General features: G+C 45.1%; 1 protein-coding gene across 3 annotated transcripts in view; it reads right to left on the reverse strand.

The window, feature by feature from the left end:
- LOC126161549 (serine/threonine-protein kinase 26) overlaps nucleotides 1–16,470 on the reverse strand; it is a 649,054-nt gene that overhangs the window by 67,978 nt on the left and 564,606 nt on the right. For all 3 annotated transcript variants that reach the window (XM_049917483.1, XM_049917484.1, XM_049917482.1), the window contains one exon: nucleotides 6,713–6,937. In XM_049917483.1, coding sequence (XP_049773440.1) covers nucleotides 6,713–6,937 — 225 coding nt within the window. The remainder of the gene's footprint in view (nucleotides 1–6,712; nucleotides 6,938–16,470) is intronic.

Below are 16,470 nucleotides of genomic sequence, written 5' to 3' on the forward strand. Positions count from 1 at the left end.
ATGCCATCGCTCTTCTACTGCCGTTTACCACCGTTGGGCAGAATCTCTCTCGACTGCCCGGAATTTCTGATAATTACCATATTTGCAGCACTGTCCCAATAATTCGTTGTGCGTGTATTTTCCTTCTCTTACTGACCGACGGCTGTCTACTGGTCCCCAAACTGTCGATAACTAACAATAATAGCACTTTTGCCAGCCACTGCTTTCTAATTAATTAAATGTATGAATCTTCTTGGAAATGTGTTAAAGAGTACAATATGTTTGTTAAACTGAACCTGCAGACGACTCTGATTTAAGCAGAGCTGTTCTATCGCCTCTTCTCCCTTAATTTTACTCCCGCTTGACAATGTCATATAGCGCGATGCGAATGCAAACAAAGACTACAGTAGGAGGAGAGTTTTATGCTTTCAGCAGCCGTCAGTTGGGTAGTTGGGTGTCTCTTTTCTAAGTCACGACGGCCAGTCACGCAGGACGCTGATTTGTTCCTATTCGTCCTGTCCACGGGGCTTCCGTAGGATGCGTCCAAATCAACTCCCGACCGCAGCCAGTGTCCGCCCAATCTTACCGCCGTGCTACACGCGTGACAAAGACTAATTACGCGACGTACTACTCTATAGGCTTCCTCAGAAACATTTCTTGGCGAAACCCGATTATTCCTGTACACTGCTACATATAAAGGGTCAAACGGGTTTAACTGCAGATATTTCTGCTGGTAACTGAGGACGATGTACTAACAACATTACATCAGTATTTAAATCATTTGCCGACTACTAATTATAGACATTACAAGTCGTATGTTTTTAGGTAGCTTATTTTCCCCTGGGCGGCAGGTCAGATGTTGACGTGTGGACGCAAAATGGTCGATCTATACTCACACGCGTAGTCCACTTACCGGTCCAGTATGACCTTGCGAAAAACATCAGGTCGTAAAGTTTGTCGTGTGTTTGTAAGAAGACTGCTCGACGCAGAGAAACAACAATCAACACACCGATGCGTGTGCGTATTAAGGTACCACATATAAAAACCATTTGCACTTATACCCGTTACATCCTATACACTCTAACGCTAAATAAGGCTAGCCAGCATCGCTTTCACCTGCGTGTGACGGTTAAAATTGTCGCCACCTACATGTACGTCATCAATGCCCTATAACAATGTAACTGCTTTCAATAGACTCTCAGATTAGATCACTTGATTTGGAAGCGAGCAACGCAAGCAGTCACTACACAGTCTGCGACCGGATTGTACCACCACCTCCTCCGTAAACAAAACGGGATAACAGTTTAAAGTTAAGAGAGACGAAGACAAAGACGAAAACGCCACAAGTTTCCACTGGAACACACAGAATTTTTAGTCTCTTATAAGAACAGGGCAAATGCGCCTCGTTATTATCAATCACTAGCTCCAGCTAGCTGATGCCTCCATGTTTTAGTATGAGATCTATGTCCACCTAGCACAAGTTAGCTCATTAAGTCTCCCCTTTCTCTCAAAAACCGCAATAGATTTATACTAATGAAACTTCCTGGCAATTAAAAGTGTGTGTCGAATCGAGACTCGAGCACGGGACCTATGCCTTTCGCGTGAAGTGCTCGGCGGAGGTAAGGCTGTGAGGAACGGTCGTGAGTTGTGCCTGGGCAGCTAGGTAGAGCACTTGCATGCAAAAGACAAAGGTCTGGAGTTCGTCTCGGTCCGGCACACAGTTTTAATCTGCCAGCAAGTTTCGTATCAGTACAGACTCTGCTGCAGAGTGAAAAACTCATTCTGCTGCTATACTGAACACTGAAGATCACTCGCTCTCGGCTTCATACAACCAACTCTTTTAAAATCCATCTCCGGCTCACAGGGTCCACGACATCCTTCCTAACCTCGATGCCGAGTGATTTGTTGATTTCGTGTGGTTCACACCGATCCATGAAATTGAAAGGGTAGCTTGATATGACTGGTAAATTTCAGTTAAAGAGTGAAACACTTTCGTTGCGCCTTCATGGTTGATTAGCTTGATTATACCAAGGATAGTACACAGAATTTCAACAATCTAAAGCTTACTGTGCACTGCTGACAGCCGCCTGAATTGGTCAGTGTGTCGACTGCGACTGCAAATGGGGAAAACCTAGTTTCGTGCTGTTATTTAAAATTCTCATTTGAAGAGCTGGACTGCCGCACGAATCAAAACTGCATGGGATCCAGTTCACACGAACTCTGCACAATCACTGAAGACCATGATCATTTACTTTTGGTTAATGAATTTAAACGACAGAAGACGAAACACTCTCCAATCGTCGAACTGAAATCACCACAAAGGAAACTAATGACAAAATCCATCACATCGTAAAGCAAGAGCGCCGATTCTTGAGATTTCTGAGACTGTGGACATCTCAACTGAGCGAGTGCGCAATATCTTTCACCGAGAATTGGCTATGAAGAAACTGTGTGCGAGGTGGGTGTCGGGATTGCTAACAGTCGAGCAAAGGCGCATCCTGCACAACATAGCAACACAATGTCTGGCGATGTTTAATTGCAATCCGCAAGACTTCTGCGCCGATTCATGAGTGTTGATGAAATTTGGATCAATCACTACACACCAAAGACAAAACGACAGACAAAACAATGAACAAAGGCTGGTGAAGGTGCACCGAAAAAGGCAGAGACCATTTTGTCAGCTGGTATGATGATGGGCACTGTTTTTTGGGATTCCCAGGGAATAATCCTCATTGATTACTTCGAAAAGGCAGAACCATAAGTGGACCCTATTATGCTTCACTGCTGGATCACTTGAAACCTGTGTTGACTGGATAGTGCACCATCCCACAAATCAGCGATAATAATAGCGAAAGCGCATGAAGTCGGCTTTGAATTAGTTCCTCATCCACCCCACTCATCAGACTTAGCCGCAAGTGATTTCTTGCTCTTCCCTAACTTGGAACTCTGGATCGCTGGGAAGAAATTTTCATCAAATGAGAAACTAATAGTTGCAGTCAACGAATACGTTGCCAAGTTACGAGAGAGAATTTTTCCGGCAGGATGAAAAAGCTGGAGGATCGCTGGGCTAAGTGTATGTCCCTCAAAGGAAACACGGCGAGAAGTAAGGTGAGCTGTACACGAAACAAACATTTTTCTTGCTTTTCTTACTGACTTCACACATCATCCTTGTGTTTAGCATATAGATCTTTCAGCTAATCAGAATCTGCAGCAAAACAAAGGCAATGTCACTGGCCATTTCCTGCTCCCGCTAGTTAAGATTCTACAAGTTGCTGCTTTAGAACTTCTACCACAACGGGTGTCGGAAAACAGCGGCAAACCTTTCAGCCAGCCATTCAGACTGCGGCGACAACTCGTTTGGGAGGATTAGGGAACGACTGGTCCATCACTCCTAAGTTGGAGAACACCATCCTCCCGCAGACACTGGCTCTGGTGGGCACAATAGCCATTCGGCGAGCGACACAGGCGCAGACCGGAAATGATACGTCACACCATTTTCACGACATCTCTCGGCAGTCGCTAAAGCCGTCGGCACACGGACCGTGGTGTCGAACGTTAACGTTGGGCGTCCCAAGTTCAACGTGGTGCTGAACGCTCAGGAACGGTGCGACTTGTGCATACAATACGTGGGCCCCAACGTGGATACGCGATCGCATCACACTCCAGCGGCAGTTTGAGGGATGTTTCTAGTTCGTAAATCACACTGTTTACTCAACGGGCGCGCGTAAAATTCCCACGTTAGCTCTATTAAAAATCACATTTCCTCCATCGTCCACGAAAAGTAAAGCACCATGTCCAATCAATAAGGACACAGGCTTATAAAAGTTCCATTACAAACAACGCGGTACAAATTTGGAATACTTCTCCGCATAAAATAAACATTATTTCATGGTTCAAATGGCTCTGAGCACTATGGGACTTAACATCTATGGTCATCAGTCCCCTAGAACTTAGAACTACTTAAACCTAAGTAACTTAAGGACAGCACACAACACCCAGTCATCACATTATTTCATCATTCCCACATTTCAGTAAAACCCCAAGGTCGGTCTTACTTGATCACTGTTCCTACCCAGTAGCAGAATCTTTGCAACATGTGAATTGCGAAGCGTAAAATAAAAAGGAGCAAAATATCTTTATATAAGTAGTGCAAGCTGTCCTGTAATTAAGCCAATCGAACAAAGTCACCCTCAAAAAAAGGTGAAATTATATTTACATAACATCAAATATTATAGCATATACTTACATTAAACTAATAATAAAGTATCAGAACTAAATAAAAACGCGAATGTTAGGGAAAAAAAGTTGGGAGAGTTAAGACGCGAACCACCGCCCCAACAAAGACATAATTGGACAGAGACGCTACTCATTACGCTAAACCAACAACAGGCTCCTATGTCTTAAAAATATTGTTACCCCTTGCTAAAAATATGAATCGCAGATAATTATGTTATTAACTGAAATTTAATACTAACAAATTGTAGGAAGAACAATGTTTTTTGTGGATCTTCAGTGTGTCGCTGCCTTCAAATAGCCTACTCTTATAATACGCTCGTTACAATAATTCTTTTGCCACGAATGTGATGTTTCTCATTATTTTATTGGAACGAATCACACAACTAACAACGGGTTTTCCAGTGATTCTCAATTTGCTGGTGCTCAGAAACTGCATATATACATATAGGCTTGAAATGAATGCCAATATGGCGCCTTACAACTCTGTACTGAAGGGAGGCGGAGTGCGTGTGACGTAGGTGGCGTTGTGCCATCTCATTGGTCAACGCTCAGACGCACGCTCAGAATATCTGACATGCCACATATTGCTCTGCACGTTCGGAAAGACTCCCGAACGTGCTACTCCACGCTGTGACGTCAGAAACTGGGCACGCTCAACGTTCGGATGCACGGTCCGTGTGCCGACGGCTTTAGTGAGGACCATGTTATAAAGACTGCTCATTGAAATTTCTATGAACTCACCGTGATGAAATACAAGAACCATGTGTTCAACTGAGGACGAAAGTCCGGGACGACTGATACAGGCTTGGCTTTTGGCGTAAGGACGTGAAAGACAAGACGGCTACAACAGTAAGTTAAGTTAATTGGGAGGGCAGCTCCTCGCTGGGCCGCCGCCGCTGCCGCCACGTTAATTGCACACGGGCAGCAAATTAACGCGCGAGCAAATAACCGGCTGGCTTGGCACGGAGCCGGGGCGACGCGACTGCCCTCCCTCCCTCCAACCCTCTGAAGTCCCAGCCGGCCACTGGCCACCTGCTACCGGCAGCCGCCGTTCTTTTTCCCTCTAGCACCACCCCGCAGTGTACGGCTTAACGAGCCGCACTAAAGTACGGCAGTTCTCCTGGCCCGATCAAAAAAGGGATAAGGCTCGCAAATTTGTGCCGTTTCGTATTGAATCTATTTAACGGCTCTGCCCCTTCGAGTGTTACTGAGCGTCCACGCGAATATTCCTCAGTTTTAATGTTACTGCTATATCGGGAAGAATCCATATACTTATGGCCGACGAAACGGCACAGAGCTTTACTATTACTTATTGCCCGATTTAGCACCAGTTATTCAGAGATACCCATCAAGTGTGACTTGTGACATGTTTTATAGGCTGCTTCCATAACTGTACGTTTAAACTACAATGCACTTCGGAGGCTTTGCTCCATCTGCAGATGAGATTTTTGGATGTTTGCTGAGCAGCACTGTTCTCAGCAGAACAACGGTGTTGAGTTTGCTGCACTCCTGGGCATCTGCATTGCTTTCTTGGTAGCCAAGTTGAAAACCAAAACTGTAAAATGCTAATCTGTCGTCGGAAATACGCAACGCCTTTGCACAGGACTGCAGAAATTTCTCAAACCATTGGTTTCCTAGGAACAATGAATGGTGCCGAGATAAAAGCAAAAACTGTCACCTAGTTATGCAGCGAAGACTCCGAATCGCCCTGTAGGTGAAAAATAAAGTTTAGTCATTTGTTGTGTTTGTTTATTTATTTATAGTGTAACTAATTTAATGGTTGCAAGGTCATACGCCACTACGCAGAAAAAAACGTACTTAACGTAGCAATGTCCTACTGTGCTTTCGATGGCATCTTAAACCACTCTTAATTCTGAAACCAAAAGTACACCATTCTCTCTGTGGTATCGGGATGACGTCAATAGCTCATATTGCTTATAACACGCTTTTTAATGTTGTGGGACAATATGCAAATTTCTTGATACACGTAAATCAAAGAGCCAACATAAAAATCTGAGATTTTTATTCAGTACGCCAGAGTAAAACGACGCGCGATAGCTTCGAAAAGAAACATATTAATGTACAAGACAGACATTCCTGGAGTCAACTTACAAGACATCTATTTTATCCGTATAGCTGATGTACTGAGATTGGGAAGGGCGCATAACGTATATTGCTATAAAAGAGAAGCAGGAAACTATATCGACATAAGACTGACTACGAGTACTTTGCTGAACAAGTTAAAAGAGGCGGATCACTAATTGTTGGTGCGTATTATTGGTGTTAGTAGCACCGTCTTATTTCGAAAGTGGTTGTCACGGACTCATTTGGTCACGTCATTGTTCTGAAACTCATACCAAAATGCAGACAGCATTGACACAGTGTTCGATTCCACCTACGGTCGCCATCTACAAAACAGATTAGTTTTATACCACGCAGGTCAGAGAGACTAACTGTAGGAACTAAATGTTCTTCGGACTCACACCAGCTTACTTACCTTGAGGTAGGAGCCGAAATACTTGGTGACGAAGGGACTGTCGCACTGCGACAGCACCATGATCTCCTGCTGAATGTCCTCGATCTCATCTTCGGCCTCTTCGAGGTCGATGATCTTAATAGCGACAACTTGCTGGGATCGGTTGTCAATCCCCTTGAACACCTCGCCGAACGAACCCTTTCCGATACGTTCCTGTTTTGTGAATATCAGCTCAGGGTCCACCTTCTGCAACAGAAGAAAAAAACGCAATTGGAAAAGCTGTCATATCAAGAAAGGTATATCACTAGTAATAAAATACGGCCAGCTAGTTTGTAACAACTGGTCCTCCATGTAGAGGTAGGGTTAACAATCCCAACTTTAATAGTAGACAACATCGTCAACTAAGTGGTATGCCAGTTACTACGTTACAAGTCAGAAGATGTCTACAGATGCCAGTTATTACGTAAAATATCAGAAGATGTCTACAAGCCTCCCAGCTGAGTTCTCTTCTTGATTAAAATTTAGATGCAATGTGCCACTTTGTCAATGCACATTTGAAATTAAAGAGACCGTTACAAACAGAAATCATAAAGCAAGATAGCATACGATAGAGGTCCTCATTAAAATCTTTAATGGAACATATACCTATCACGATGCGTTTCCGATATTATGTTACGTACAAAGTCTGAAGAGTTGCTAGAGCGTTACCTTTTTCCCAACAAGTCGATAAACACAATCCCAAAATAACTGCAATTCAATAACATATGGCAACAATGAGGAGACGAGAATTTCATCCAATGTGTATTTTTAGTAATGGGTCAAGATATGTAAGTGGTGTATCAATGGTAACGCAGTGGATGCTGGTGATAGCCCGCTCAAAACCATAAATATACGGAGATATATGGCGATACGACCTGATACTTCCAGCAATTAGCTACAGCTAAGCTTAAAATTCCTTGACAGAAATAATAAGCAATGTACGACGATACAAGTTCCCTTTCTTTTTTACTCCAATAATAACACACCCTACTGAAAATATAAAGAGTGCGATGCGACGAAGTTGTGGCACACAATTTATTTTTAGATGTTCTGACAATGTCATTTCCAGATATGCATTTATTTTACTAAAGAAAAATATTTTCTGCATTCTGACAATTATCTTGCATACAAAGACCCCCGCTTTTTGGTTACTGAAATTACGATTCCTTATTTACTCTGTTGGTTAGCTAAATACGAAATTCGTACATCCTTAGCAGTTGTCCCATTAGGTAAACTGAATTATGGAAGCGCATGTATTTCTTACGATCGCCACATAGTGTAACGGTTTTGTGTTGTCGGCATGCGGAAATGCAAGATTTCACAGCAAGAACAACACTGCGAGGAATATTCCTGACAATTAGAGATAAATTTGACCGACTGACAAAGAAATACTGTACGTATTTGGATACGGATGGGGAAGGAAGTCACTGGTGACATAGTAAAGAGTTTTTGTCTAAATGAGTTCAATAAACCACAGAATCCTTAATCACCTGCCCAGACAGAGATTAGAACGCACTATCTTGGGGAAGGGAATGCAGTGTCTATAACCAAAGGCTCACTCTTTCTATATACTGAGTAATGTTCCCGTTAGTATGTTCGTTTCTTGGCATTGCAGTGCATAGACACGTAAACAGCACATGTCAACTCCACACCAGGCAGTCTGGCGAAGATTTTCCACAGCCGCCAAAGCCCAGTGCGCCGCCGATGTGCATGGGTAAGCGATTCCGCGAAGCAGTTGCGAATAACTTTAAACGGCTGTCAAGCAAAAAATGAGTGACTGCTGACCGGATCGAAGTCCCCGAGTTGGCACGCGAGCTTTACCCACATTCTCTGAAGATGGAGTAATGGATCCCCCTCCTCCTCTCCATCCCCCCTCCTAATTAGTTGATTCTTGATACTTGAACATGGATGAGGTTCGAATTCGAGTTACTTAATAATAGGAAGCGATACCTTATAATAAAGCTCTTCTACCATATAAAAATAAACAGCAGTCAGATATCGTAAAGAATCCAAGAATAAGTACTTGTCAGTTTGCAAACAAACGAGTTACCGTAATAGCACAACGTCCACTACACTGCCTGAATTGTCAGCAGACGAGAGGAATCTATAAATTTAAACTCACATGTACAGGGTGGGGCACATAAAAGTGGCCCGAACGAGTGGATGCGAATGTACGTGAATTTGTGGGGAGGAAAAGATCTACAGTTACTTCCAACAGGATGGAACAACTGTCCATACAGCTGGCCGAACCTTGGAGCACATTTCCACAATCTTCACGTCTGACAGAGTTATTAGCAGAGATCAGTCTGGTCGCGGCCCTAGTTGGCCACCCTGGTCACCTGATCTATCAGTGTGCGAATACTCTGTGTGGGGGGCCCTGAAATTTAGGTGTACTGCGACAACCCTCATAGTCTTCAAGAACTACAGCAGATCATTTCGGATGGAAATGCAGCAATTCCAGTTCAATAACAATATTTCATGGGATTAGAGACCCGTTAGTACCACATCGTTCATACTGAAAGGGAAGAGAAGAAGATGCGCGGGTATATAGGTGTATCAACAACAAAGTTTAAACGTCTTTTGCGGCCACATTTAAAACTGCCAAAGACAAACAGACAAAAATACACGAGAAATTGTGATGCTTAATCAATAGCTAATGGTTCAAAAATAATTTTTCTCTGATACGAAGCAAAGCGGGAGAAATTAAAAGACATTTAGATGTAAGAGCTACTGGTAATGAAAATCAGTTAAGGGCGAGAGAACACAGTTAATCTTTAGTGCAAAAAGCGCTCCCTGTTAGATTCAGCGCTTTCCCAAGTACTTTTTTCGTGCACCGTTGGAACAGCGCATGTCACTGAGCATTAAGGCAGAGAGCTGACCAGCACTTTTCGGTATAATATTAAAGACGCGGAAAATTTAGATCGAACAGTATCACAAATCAAACGGCAGCCGTACTGCATAATGAAAGAACATCAGGTCCTAATAAGAATGGACTGCTGTTACTTCCAAGAAGAGAGCTTCAAATGGTTCAAATGGCTCTGAGCACTATGGGACTTAACTGCTAAGGTCATCAGTCCCCTAGAACTTAGAACTACTTAAACCTAACTAACCTAAGGACATCACACACATCCATGCCCGATGCAGGATTCGAACCTGCGACCGTAGCGGCCACGCGGTTCCAGACTGTAGCGCCTTTAACCGCTTGGCCACCACGGCCGGCAAGAAGAGAGCGGGTGCCAGTGTTATTCCAATAGCAATAACATACTTAGCATACTATGGCTAGAGGATTTTACTACAGTTTTACAAATGTAGCTGTTACGTGCCAAGAAACACTCCCACATGAAAACTCACGCCAAATACAAATACCTAATGTGATTCAAAATTACGGGCATTGAATGGAAGGCGACTCTAAATATCGAAACGTACATGCAGATTAGCGTTCAATTCAGGGACGTTTTCCACATTGTTGAGAGGGAGGGAGGGAGAGGGGAGGGGAGAGAGAGAGAGAGAGAGAGAGAGAGAGAGAGAGAGAGAGAGAGAGAGAGAGGGAGGGAGGGAGGGAGAGGGGGGAGAGAGAGAGAGAGAGGGGGGGAGGGAGGGAGAGGGGGAGAGAGAGAGGGGGGGAGGGAGGGAGGGGGAGGGGGAGAGAGAGAGAGAGAGAGAGAGAGAGAGAGAGAGAGAGAGAGAGAGAGAGAGAAATGGTTCAAATGGCTCTGAGCACTATGGGACTTAACATCTGAGGTCATTAGTCCCTTAGAACTTAGAACTACTTAAACCTAACTAATCTAAGGACATCACACACACCCATGCCCGAGGCAGGACTCGAACCTGCGAGCGTAGCGCCGTACGTACTCTAGCTCTCTTCGGAATGATATATCTATCTGTTTGGAGAAGCAGGATGCCGGTTTGCCACACCTGCCCCTCGCTGGGAATGTCGTTGTGTGACATGAACAAGTGATGCAAGCAGATCGAAATGGAAAGGCCTGTCAACATTTATTCGGAGAGGTCTAAGAAACTGTACTCTTTTTCCCTTACAAGAGAAATAGTGAACTACATTCTTCTGGCCTGTGTCTCATATTGTTTGTGCATCTCAGTGGGAAAAAGAAAGGTGGCACAAGAAGTAGAAGATCACTATGGGTCGGAAAGGCAAAAGAGAGTGTTTCGTAGGTGATGTTCCACTTGAGACTCGTTCGTGCAGTAGCCATCAATGTGCTATACGTTTTTCTTGATGGGGCTTCTTACACTATCAGATATACCTGGTGCTTCCTGTTAAGTACTTACTCTCATAAAATGTTATAAATCGAAGATCAGGATCTCTTCGTGTGATATTTGGTTTGGAATTACATCATGGCGATTTCGTTTAGTAGTCAAGACACTAATTTTCCTTTCTTTTTCTGCCACTACATTTGAATTTGATATGTCCTTGCGGGGGGCCATTGTGGCCGATTTGCTACGGCCTACCTGCGACGGCAGCAAGAAGTACTGGTATTGGCACACACGGCTTCGTAAGGTACTCACGTAGCGTGTAAAAATGTCGTATACGGCTCTGTTACGACAATTTCTTTTGAACGAATTACCGGCAATGGAATGCATTTTAGGTAGGTGGATGTTTGTGAATTGTATGCACCTTGCTTTTCGAGATATAAGAATCGAGTGGTGGATTCAATCGCTGCGCGACTGCTACGGTCGCAGGTTCGAATCCTGCCTCGGGCATGGATGTGTGTGATGTCCTTAGGTTGGTTAGGTTTACGTAGTTCTAAGTTCTAGGGGACTGATGACCTCAGCTGTTAAGTCCCATAGTGTTCAGAGCCATTTTGAACCATTTGATTCAATCGCCGCTGTTTCTTTGGAAGATGAACATTATGAACAAGTGTCACATCAGCAACAACAGCTGGTAACGTCTGGACAGTGAGCAATATTGTGGTGCAGGATGCGTGATTAAATACGTGTGACACAATTTACGCTATAAGTATGTAAGAAGCAAACGCACAATGTATTTTACATGTACGTAGAATTTCCTACGAGAAGACTGTGCAGGACGGGTGGCGCACGTTTTGTTTGTTGACCAAATCAATTGCGAGAACCCCGATTTGTTCCTGTCGGCTCGTCACAGTAAGGCAGAAAACAAGCGGCCTTCAAAAGCTGGAGGCGGAAGGTGGTGTGTGTGTGTGTGTGTGTGTGTGTGTGTGTGTGTGTGTGTGTGTGTGTGTGCGCGCGCGCGCGAAAGTGAAAGTCAATTTCATCGGCGGTATAGGTTGTTGACACAGGTGTTCATTTATTTTTTTAAACAAAATAATTTCTTCATGCTGATTACCCTTCGAAGTGTAAAAAACAGACTCGCGGATGATACGCAAACTCTTCTTGATCAAGTGCATGGAAAAATAAGCGAGAGACCTACAAAGGCATTTTGGTAATGCGAAAACAGTAAGCTTGGTACCGACAAATTTGGACTATTTTTAAAGTGTAGACTGTGTCTTGAGGCACAAACTGAGTGAGAACAGACACTTGTGTCCGGAAACGACACAGCAATGCGTCAAGAGTTATAAGGGGCCATCTCCTGCCACTAAGCTACCCTTTCGGCAGCAAACGTGAGTTGTAACGCTGGCGCCCCTGCAGTCACGCTCTTAGCGGTCGCTACGGTGGTGGTGTGACATGCGTGCACGAATCAGACACCACCTAACGTTCAGAACACCGTCACGGACAGCGCGAGGTGTTCGGCCTGCGTTCCGCCAGCGCTGCAATTGAAGTTTATTGCCTTAGAGGTACCGTAGCAACAAGCTTTTCCCCCGTAACCGCAGCGTCATTTGGTGGCGTATCCGGACACAGGTTCTATTCTCAATTTGTTCTTCAAGATACCATCTACATTAGAACCTGCCCCAGTTTGTCGTTATATTTTTTCTTCCACTCTGCATAAGCCTGTCTTCAAGATCAGAAATAAGGCAACGAGGTGTGGCTCTCAATTCTGAAATTCGCCTCTGCACAGGGACCACGTTATTTTGCGCCAGCTCTTCACTAGTACATCTTCAGTCAAAAGCAGTCTTCTGTTCATCAAAAATGTAACTTTGGGCTGTTAATAAAAAAAAATTTCCGACACGCTTCAGCAGAAGTAAACAAAGAGGTAATTGGTTCAACAGTCGGTCAATGGGCGAGGGGGGGAGAGGGGGAGGGAGGGAGGGAGAGGGAGAGGGAGAGGGAGAGGGAGAGGGAGAGAGAGAGAGAGAGAGAGAGAGATAGGTGGGAGCATGAAACACTGTTCAGGAAGCAGCGGCTTAGTGTTAATAATACAACAATGGAGACCGCGCAGCTGAATGAGTTTGAAACGTACATTTCGGGAACGCGCTCAGTAGTTCTGTTAGTTCATCGGCTGATCGCGATCTCCTCGCGTACCCTATTCCTATTTCACGGTTAATGCCACAGACGAGTTCAAAAACTCATTTCGGAACTTTCATGTACTTGGCCGATTTTGGAGTGATTAAGCACTACATTTCGAATTCCTAGCAGTGGCCGAAAGAGTAAAGTCTACGGCGCAAGCCAGTGATCGGACTATCGGACTGGGTGCACCCATCTATCAAAAAATGGTTGAAATGGATCTGAGCACTATGGGACTTATCATCTATGGTCATCAGTCCCCTAGAACTTAGAACTACTTAAACCTAACTAACCTTAGGAAATCACACAACACCCAGTCATCACACCCTTCCACCCACCGCGGCACTAGGAGGGGGATGGGCGATGAGTCACTCGCCCCAGCCGACCTTCTTCCCCCTGGAAAGATCGCCGTTACTCAATCTGACAGCAGCCCAAGTGGACCTGGTCCGTCCTGGACGGCCTCAAGCGAGAAGAAATCTCCGTACCTGACTGGGATTGAACGCAGACTTCCGGGGTCGTAGACTACAGATCTACTCACTAGACCGTTACATTTTGCGTAAGACATACGGCAGACTGATCACGACACCCACAAAACTCGGGGAATATGGCAACACTACCCTTGAATAAAAATGTGGATGTTGACAAGCCTGCCGGTCGTGGGTGATAGACACAGTGTCCTGTACAACAGTAGATTACCCCCTAGGAGGCGAACCACGACGTTGGCGCTGGCAGCGCTGTGTCGAGGAGCTGCGGCAGGAGGGGACGCGGAAGCGACAGGCGCGCCGGCTAGGGTTTCCCCCTCTCACGCCGACAAGTCGTCTCGGCTGCACCGAAAATACACCGCCGCACCATAGCGGTACGCACGCCGCCGGCCCGCTAATTGTATTATACAAACAGCATTATGCCGACAGTGCCTTCCCCATAACAGGATTGCTGGTAACCGGATTACTCACCAAGAACACGTGCAGGGCGTAGGGCCGCGTGGCACCAGCTACGACTGTGCCGTGCCTCATGGCGATGCGTGCACAGCACCGATATAAGCCCGACTGAAGACGACCACTAGAATTCGGCTAAAATTACGTGATTGTTGAAGTCTGTAACTTGCTGTTACAGTGTTGCCGCATCGGCTGCCGGCTACCGCTCGGTTACAGATGACAAACAAACATGGCGGTTCACTTCACAATAAGCTGTTAATATGTAACGTGGAGCAATGCTTCATGGCTGCCGTGAGGTATGTCAGAAATGCGAGGTCGACTGCTGATTTTGAGTGGCCAATGACTGAACTGCGGCAGACGACACGTTTAGTAGCCCTGTATTTAAACTCTTGTCCTGAGCTAACCACAACCTCGTGATGTGCAATGTATCCAAGAAAACGGCGGTCGCGGTCATCAATCTGCAGCAGAAGTAAAACCGCGATCGCTTTCTTCACGGCGATTAAAGCTAACCTTTAAGAGCAAAATCAATACAGAAAAAATTCAGTTTCAGCGCTAAATGCCAACTGTAATATCTCGCTATTGCTGGGTACCTGAAACAATCCTTACACTACCTACACGAGCTGCTGCGTTACCGATCGATGAGCTGTCCTCGTTGGATCTTGGTTGCAGATTAATGAAGTAATTTTAATGGTGTATAGTAACTACGGAAGTCACGAGCACGAACAGTATGAATATTTTTTGTTGTCTGCTAGGTACCAACTGGGTACTGGCCACTGGGTAGCATGTTAATCAGTTACACGTATCGTTTAAAGCTAATGGCTTCCGCAGTATACGGAATACTAACTTCATTACACGGATGAATCAAAACATAATGACAACCGCGCACCGCGAGACTGAATGGCGCCAAGTGGCGTTGCTGACACGTGACGCAGTAAGGAACTATGTATGTGGAGCAGACACGTAAAGGGGGATTATTCTAGCGACGTCACGACCTACAAATAGCGGAAACCACTGACATGCTGACACAATGGCAGACTTGTAACGCAGCGCCTGTGAATGGAAATGTCGGAAGCTGGTCGGCTGGTCGCACGCTGCTGTCGTGAGCATCTCAGCGAAGTGGCTGAAGAATCGTGAGACCACAATTAGGCGACAGGGTGTTGAACGTCCACATTTCACCATACGTCGTGGTAGTCGGGCACTTGCCCTATCTATAAATCAGGGTGGACAGTGATCTGTAGCAGGCCTAACGATGATTTACAATACTCGTACAGGCACAAGTGTCTCGGAGAAAACCGTTCAGCGCACGCTATTGAACAGGAGGGTCGGCAAAAGACTAACATTACCAGTTCCTACTTTGGCATCCGTAATTATGAGCGCGAAGAGCAAGGGATCATCGAGATCGGATCGTGGGTCAATGGAAACGTGTCGTCTGGTCAGATCTTTCACGTTCCCTATTATACGAGGTTGGTGGTCGTGTCCGGATACCCCGTCATCCAGGCGAAGCGCTGTTCAAAGAGCAGGCAGCCTGTCCGTGTCACAAGGCCAGAATCATGCTACAGTGGTTTCAGCAGCATGACAGTGAACTAACTTGAATGTCTTGGCCACCAAGTTAGATTGATCTGAAACATACAGAACACATCTGGGACGCTGACAACAAACCAACAAACCAACAACCAATAATTTATGGGAACTGAGTGACCTAGTACAGACAGCTGGTACCCCGTAAACGTACCAAACAATTGTCGAATCGATGCCCCGCAGAATCGCTGTTCTTTTGCGTTCCACAGGTGGAGCAGTATGAATCTCATCGTCTGCAGAAATAAATATTTCTTCACTGGAATTTTCTTCGCCAATTTCCAATATGAATGCTGTGAAACGTACAATAATCTGAAACTTATCTAGCCTCCAGTCTAACACTAACTGTACCTCTCCCTCTCTTCGACGTTCTGTGTCTACAGCTATAGCTTGCGAATCACTGTGATGTGTGTGGCAGCGTACTTTTTCTTGTACCATATTCTGTTTACTTCTCTTCCCATCCAGAGATGGAGCGTGAGAAAGATGACAGCTTGTACGCCTCTCCGTGAGTCACTGCTTGCCTTTCTAAGTGATCTCTATGGGGTAGATATTAGGCAATCCGGTCGCAGGTTCGAATCCTGCCTCGGGCGTGGATGTGTGTGATGTCCTTAGGTTAGTTAGGTTTAATTAGTTCTAAGTTCTAGGGGACTGATGACCTCAGCAGTTAAGTCCCATAGTGCTCAGAGCCATTTGAACCATTTGAAGGTTGATCTCACCACCACGCATTCGCATAGTGCATTGGAAACGCTCTTTCGTTTTTATGACCTGTAAACTGACTTACTCGGCTAGTAACGGGGATTCCTAAAGTTTGTCGTGGTTTCCTGTGAAACTTGGCATTTTTTACATATACAAATCATTACC

This window comes from Schistocerca cancellata, chromosome 2 (assembly GCF_023864275.1).
Source record: "Schistocerca cancellata isolate TAMUIC-IGC-003103 chromosome 2, iqSchCanc2.1, whole genome shotgun sequence".
NCBI classification, from domain to species: domain Eukaryota; kingdom Metazoa; phylum Arthropoda; class Insecta; order Orthoptera; family Acrididae; genus Schistocerca; species Schistocerca cancellata.